Source organism: Tasmannia lanceolata, unplaced genomic scaffold (genome assembly GCF_043159265.1).
Source record: "Tasmannia lanceolata isolate RefF3 unplaced genomic scaffold, GAP_Taslan_0.1 ptg000006l, whole genome shotgun sequence".
NCBI lineage: Eukaryota > Viridiplantae > Streptophyta > Magnoliopsida > Canellales > Winteraceae > Tasmannia > Tasmannia lanceolata.
Window position 1 is genome coordinate 867,891 of NW_027518683.1, and position 6,877 is coordinate 874,767.

Genomic DNA, 6,877 nt, shown 5'->3' on the forward strand with positions numbered 1-6,877 from the left:
GATAAAACATATGGCCTTTCGGATTCTGCCCACTGATCTTCTTCTTCAAATTTCCAGACATAGGGTTTTTCGGATTCCACAGCACATATGAAGGAAGCCGGATCAATGACAGACTCCTCGGCGCAAATGACATTGACCGAGGATGGAGGCGGCATTGCATGCGTAGGAAGGGGGTTTCTAGTTACATTTGGTAACTCGATTGACAGTTCCTTCCTATCGATCATGTTCTGAATTTGGTGTTTCAAAGCTAAACACCTGTCAGTGATATGGCCCGTGTTGCGGTGATAATCACAGAACTGATCCTCTCTCCAGGATCTTGGCAACGGGTTGGGAGGAGGTTTAATGTCAGGCAACTTGATCTTCTTGTCCTTCAATAGCTTCTTCAAAGCTACGGACAAAGAATACGGAAGGGGATCAAAATGACGAAGAGGCTTCTGCTCCATTGTCGGCCTTCTTACTTCAGTAACTACTCTGGGTGGTGGCGGCCTGACATAATTGACATTATGGATCTCTTTCGGCGCCATCACAGGTCGCTTCCCTTCTCTGCCATCAGATGGTACTCTAGATCTCAGGCCTTTAGCCAATGCATCTTCTATCTGAGTCCCAGTCTTAATAAGATGGTTAAAATCAAGGAAATACTGGATAGCCATATGGTGGTAATATTGTGGTGATAGATTTTTCACCACAATCTTGATCTGATCCTCATCTGACAGACGATGAGTCATTTGTGCTGCTTTCCTTCTCCATCTGCGGATGAAGGAAGTAAAAGTTTCATTATGGCCTTGTTTCAAAGCCTTGAGATCTCTCTTAGTCACGTCGATTCCCTCCTCCATGGAGAACTGCTCGACGAACCTATTTGCAATATTCTCTAGAGTTCGGATCTCCTCTGACTTTAAGCTCAAGAACCACTTTTTAGCCACTCCGACCAAAGATCTGGGAAATAATAGAGCAACTTGCTCCGGAGATAGACCATGCTGTTGTAAAAGCGGAAGAACAGACATTAGATGGCTTCGAGGACACCCGGTCCCATCGTATTTATCCATGTCCGGAACTTTGAATCTAGGAGGCAACGTGACTCCCGGATACAACATAAAATCGGCCATGTTCAACTTTTTCGGGCCTTGAAATTTTATGTTTTCCATCTCTTGGGCCAGCCTATCCATTCTGTCCGCCATCGCTCTGTCCTCATTGGCTCTATTCAGATTAGGATGACGATTCTCTTCTTCATACTGCTCATTATCAAGATCGTCTTCGACGTTCAAGACCGCAGGCCCGGCCATTGCAGGAGGGGGAGGAGGTATAACTGATGGGTGCTGAGCTACATGCTCTCTGGAAGTAGACTCTCTGTCATTTTTCAGACGGGCTATCTCTTCATTCATATTATTCATCTGTTGAAGCATAGCCTTCATCATCTCACTCATCTCAGCTATAACGTTTCCAGAGTCAGCCATCTGTGCAATAGGAAATTGGACAGGCGAAGGGATTTCCTGGAGATTGGAGAAAGGTAATGCAGGGGAGGTAAAAGAAATTGGTGAGGAAGAAAAACGACTCAGCCTGGAATCAGCGGACTGACGGGACCAGGTTGATTTTGAAACGAGGATTTTCTTAGGAGCAATGGCTGCTCAATCAAGAATCCTGATATGGAAATATAAACACTAGATTAAAATTTTGATAATCGAGATAAACTATTTTGATCAAATAATGACAAAAGAGACAAAAACACACTTTCATTAATAAAATTCGAATTGTGATTACAAAGGATGAAAAATATTAATCTCTAATCACAACTGGATAACAGACTCACAAAAATGAGAAATGCAAAAATCAGAATAACAAAACATGATACGGATCTTCAAGGTTCCTCAATCCGAACTCTTTTGCTTGCGGGCTTTTCCGATATTTCTCCACGTCGGAATTTGCGAGATAAACCTAACCTTCTTTCTACATTTTTGTTTCCCCAAGCAGCCACAATGGATCGGACGAGATCAGGAGTGAGATCTTCACAAAGAGGAGGGACTATGATTCCGGGAGGACACGGAATTCCCGTAATCTGGTGGAGAATTCGCATGGGTGCATAAAAGGAAGATTTCTCGGTACCCATGAGGTAAACAAATGAATGCGGGTAAGTGCATGTAAAAACATGGAAACATGAATGACTTACCCAGCGAAACTGACTCTCCTCTACATGTTGCAACCAATTGTGCCATTCATCGATGGACTGAGGTTGATGGGCTATTGGTTTCCATGTATGGAAATTCTTCAGGGTATATGGATTTTGGTTTTGTCGCTGAAGAATTTGAAGTTTTTCACCAAGCCAGACATACAATAACTTGACACATCCATTGAAATTGTCCTTGATCTCTTGGGAAGCAATAAGATCTAGTCCCAAGAAGGTCTCTGCTAACATGGTAGGGATAGGATTCCTCCCCTCATTGATCTGATCTACCACTCCCAATAGTATCAAAGATGCGACATGAGAATTTCTGCGAAGAACATGACGTGCGAAGACCATAAAAATCAAAGCATTACGTCGGCAATCCTGAAAACGAGAGTTAGTAGGATCGACGTTTTTCGAAAAAAGTTTAATAAGGTCTTGAATTTTTACGCACGTATCCGTTAAACATGGCAGAGAATCCACAGTCTCATTTTTGAACAGTTTACAAAACAGACCATGAGGAGATTCTATCCTTGAAGGTTTGATCCAGAGTCCCTCAGATGGGAGCTCTAGCATGGTACACCAATCTTCAAATATGGGACAAAGTTCAAAACGGCCAAATCGGAAGACATGAAGAACAGGATCCCAAAGTCTAGCAGCTGCTTGGAGAAACTTCCAATTTATATCCCGACTGTTCAAATAGGTGAACGAATTGATGAAATGATCAGCCATATTTCTCTGTGACTGCTCACGCGGAAGAGCTTTAATGGTATCGGCTATCCAGTTGTCCAACAAAAGGTTTGCCATAATCAGACCTGACACAAAGATAGGACGGGATAATGAGGGAATGAAGATAACTTCGAATAAATAAAGAATAAAAATGAACTTAACGATCAAGCATAAGAAGGATATTATAGATGACATCGAATGTTCCACTACTGATCAAAGATGATCAGAAACTCAGAAACGAGACCACGGTCACAAAATGACAAAAGTAGATCATAGACCAGATCTAAATCTGGAAGATGGATGTCAAAATTGAACGATCAAAGAAATCAATAATAGAATATGACCATAAAGACAGCAGACAAACTGTCGATCATATCTAAAGACGAAAGAAGAAAAACAATCTGAATAATATATGACCCAGCTAAAGAATGGATAAATGAAGCTTCAATCTGAGGGATAAAAACAAATGAATTTTATGATCACCGAGTCAAAGAATAAACCGTAGCTATGAGGGTGACAAGTAGAAGTCACTAGCTAGGTTTAGATCTGAGAGATGCATAGACATGACTGATTGATCCAAGTCAGAAATCTCTACTAGAAAGTAGGTCCTGATCTTATAATCAACAGATATAGGGACATAATCTCAATAAATAGAATAACAGAGAGGCCACGACCATGAGAGGGGCAAGTAAAAGCCACTGGTCGGGTCTAGATCTGAAAAATGGACTGACACAACTGATTAGATTAGACAAGGAAACCTTACTAAAGAGTAGGCCCTCAATCTGATAATCAATATATAGATATATACATATATATCCTAACCAGGGGCACCAGCCATAAATATAATCCCACAAAGTCAAGACACTTGACTCAAGACAGACATGTGAGTGTACTAGGACTGCGTTGTAGCCATATACGGTGAGCTACAATAATCAATGAATAGGACAAGGCTCCTAAATCTAGGCTCCAACATGTATAAGCAACACATGTTCGTCCTTATATGAATGCAATATATATATAAGCACATGCAAATCCTAATTGGGTTCCACTAAATTAACAAATATATCCATGTACATAATATATGTAAAATGAAAGTAGAGCTCCGGACTCAATATATCAGGTACTATGCTTATGATCCATACTTAAAATGTATAACACAAGTACGCCTAGTGTTATACATAGTATGCTTCATTGCTCATCGGCTGCTGTAAACACAAGTACGCCTAGTGTTTACGACTGCAGCACTGGCGCATAGCTTGGTAATAGATACAACAGCACCATCTGGATAGTGATATCCCATGAGGTACGCATTATATCTATCCCATGGAGCTAATAATAAGAAAATCAATAAAAAATAAAATGATGTATGATGTTGTGGGACATGATCCCGCGAGAGGGGTGTGGGGCGCGAGCCGCCACGCGCTCTCTCTTGGTCTCTCGTATCCACGCGATTGGCGTGTGCATTTTAATGTTGATTTGAATTAATCTTTCCTGTGAACTTGGGATCACTAAGGCAATCCGAATTCCACACGAAAGAGACTGACAGAGTCGCCACCTAGATGTGGGATCTAGGACCCGTAATTAACCAGAAATCTAGACTCGCTACCTGGTTACGAGAATGGAAGGTATGGGGAGTTATCCGCCACATGCACCATTCCTGCCCGATAATCGGTCTTCGATTCCAAAAGCTAACTCTTTTAAATTTATTTTAAATGGCTCATTCAACTCTATGTTAATGTGCGAACTAAGTGACATGCATCCTATGATCTAATTTCAATGAGAATCCTAAATGTGTATCTTGATTTATTAATTTGTCTGGATTCAATCTAAGTGAAAGTTCTCCTAGAATTCTAATTTCATGGAAAGTCCTAAGTGATTTGATTAAGTATTTACAAGAAAATTAATATACAAAACACCACAATTTGTTGTGGTGCCGACTCGCGGGTGGTATGCCATCAGACATCCAAGCTGCCTACGTACCCAAGCCTCACTGGGATCAGAGTCGACGTAGTTCGGTGCACCTAAGCTAAGTTACATATGCCTAACTCAACTAAGACACCGACCTAGACGGGATTGACTGTTTCAACAGTTTTAGGAGAAGTTATTTAATTCAAGTTGAAGATTTTATTATCTTAGGATTTCATCTAAGATGCTATATGATTCTCATCTAAATGCAAATGGTCCCTTAGACTAATGCAGGTTTGCCTTACATCCTAGTTTACTAGGCTTGTCCTAGGGAAAGATTGGGTGACTAGTGTAACTAGACCTATGGCACGGTTGCTATACATAGCAAGCGTCCGTGATGAGGCCGGACTCCTAACTCTAGGACTCCCTAAAACTTAGGACACGACACGACACCGGTGTTCCTAAATTGGGCTCTAAGGGTCCTTACGACGGAAACCGTGATCCAACGGTTCTGAAAGACACAAGACAAATCGATTTAAATTCTCGAGGTTAGTGAAAAAAAGGATGGAAGAGATGATGAAATAGTGTGAGGGAATGAGAAAGATAGAGAAAGGTGCGACTGAACTTGGGAGTGCCAAATTGCCTACGTACCCCGCGATGGGGATCAAGCCACACGTAGTTCCGCTGGGGAGGTTGCTTGGATTTTGGAAAACAGGATTGGTATTTGGATCAGGAATCGGGTTTGTATTTGAGCATTGGACTTGAGATTCAGAAACATTGATTTAGCAATGGGATTTTGGAATTGGGAATTTGCATCAAAGAATTGAGCATACAGGAATCATCAAGGGTTTGAATTTTCGGAATTCAAAGTGGGCGGGCTTATGAGATTCGGCCAAATGGATTCAGACATGCGACTCGGATTGTGTTGGGATATGACTTGGTTGGATTGGGTTAATGGTTAGGGTCAAGTGAGTCGGGTCTAAGTTAGGAGCAAACCCGAGACTAGCCATGGTCTAACTAGGAGGAAGCAGGGTACAAACCAGGGTGCGGACCAGGGTGCACCAGGGTGCGAACCAGCAGGGAACCAGGGTGCGAACCAGCAGGGAACCAGGGTGCGAACCAGCAGGGGAACCAGGGTGCAACCAGCAGGGAACCTGGGTGCAACCAGCAGCGAACCTGGGTGCAACCAGGGTCTAACCAGAGTGCGAACCAGCAGGGAACCAGGGTGCGAACCAATATCGAACCAGGGTGCGAACCAATAGGGAACCAGGGTGCAACCAGCAGGGAACCAGGGTGCAACCAGTAGGGAACCAGGGTGCAACCAGCATCGAACCTGGGTGCAACCAGCAGCGAACCTGGGTGCAACCAGGGTCTAACCAGAGGCTAACCAGGGGGAAAACAAACCCTACATGCTTCCTAACATGGTTTTTCTTTTAAAGTAAAAGATATGCATGAAAACAGACCCTACATAGAATTGAAATAAATGCCTACCTCTTTGGAAACCCACTTTGTGTTTGATTTTTCTTTGATGTTAATTCCTTGAAGATGATTCCTTGCTTGATAATGACTGCTTTTGATATATATCACCCAACGTATAAAATCACCCGATCCGGCAAGGATGGTCGAACCCTTGAAGAGATGAGGGAGAGGGATGAATTTTCTAAGAGAGGGGTTCTTTTTTCTTCTTTTTTCTGGATGGTGGGATGAGAGGGTATTTATAGGAGAATGGGATAGGAGGTTAGGTGAGGTTAGGTGAGGTTAGGTAAGGTTAGGTGAGGTTAGGTGGTTAGGTGAGGTTAGGTGAGGTTAGATGAGGTTTGGATGGTTAGGATGAGAGGAGAGGTTAGGTGAGGTTAGGTGAGGTTTGGATGGTTAGGATGAGAGGAGAGGTTAGGTGGTTTTGGATGGTTAGACCCAGGTCAAGATCTGCCATTGATCTAACGATTTACGGAAATCGGGTCTCGGAATGGAATCAGGGTTCGGGCTATGAAGTGACCCTATCTTATTTTGTCCCGATTGATGATCCGTAAAGTCAGATCAAGATATTAATGACCTAAAACATATATTAGGTTATTGTTGGTTAAAGTA

At 42.5% G+C, this 6,877-nt stretch overlaps 1 protein-coding gene across 2 annotated transcripts; it reads right to left on the reverse strand.

Annotated features, from left to right (window-relative positions):
• Positions 1–1,276: 1,276 nt before the first annotated feature.
• Positions 1,277–6,527, reverse strand: LOC143878180 (uncharacterized). Of its 2 annotated transcripts, XM_077380485.1 has the most exons (3): positions 6,281–6,527; positions 2,162–2,970; positions 1,277–1,635 (listed from the first exon to the last, which is right to left on the reverse strand). In XM_077380485.1, exons 2-3 carry the CDS (start codon positions 2,960–2,962, stop codon positions 1,627–1,629), a joined length of 810 nt encoding a protein of 269 aa, XP_077236600.1. In that variant the 5' UTR covers positions 2,963–2,970; positions 6,281–6,527; the 3' UTR covers positions 1,277–1,626. The 2 variants fall into 2 exon arrangements, with proteins under 2 accessions (XP_077236600.1, XP_077236599.1); XM_077380484.1 differs by lacking the exon at positions 1,277–1,635 and having other exon boundaries at positions 1,847–2,970.
• Between the last annotated feature and the right edge of the window lie 350 nt (positions 6,528–6,877).

What these genes read in the sequence shown, in the direction of transcription:
- LOC143878180 (XM_077380484.1), bottom strand. Translation starts at nt 2,962, where the DNA reads ATGGCAAACCTTTTGTTGGACAACTGGATAGCCGATACCATTAAAGCT.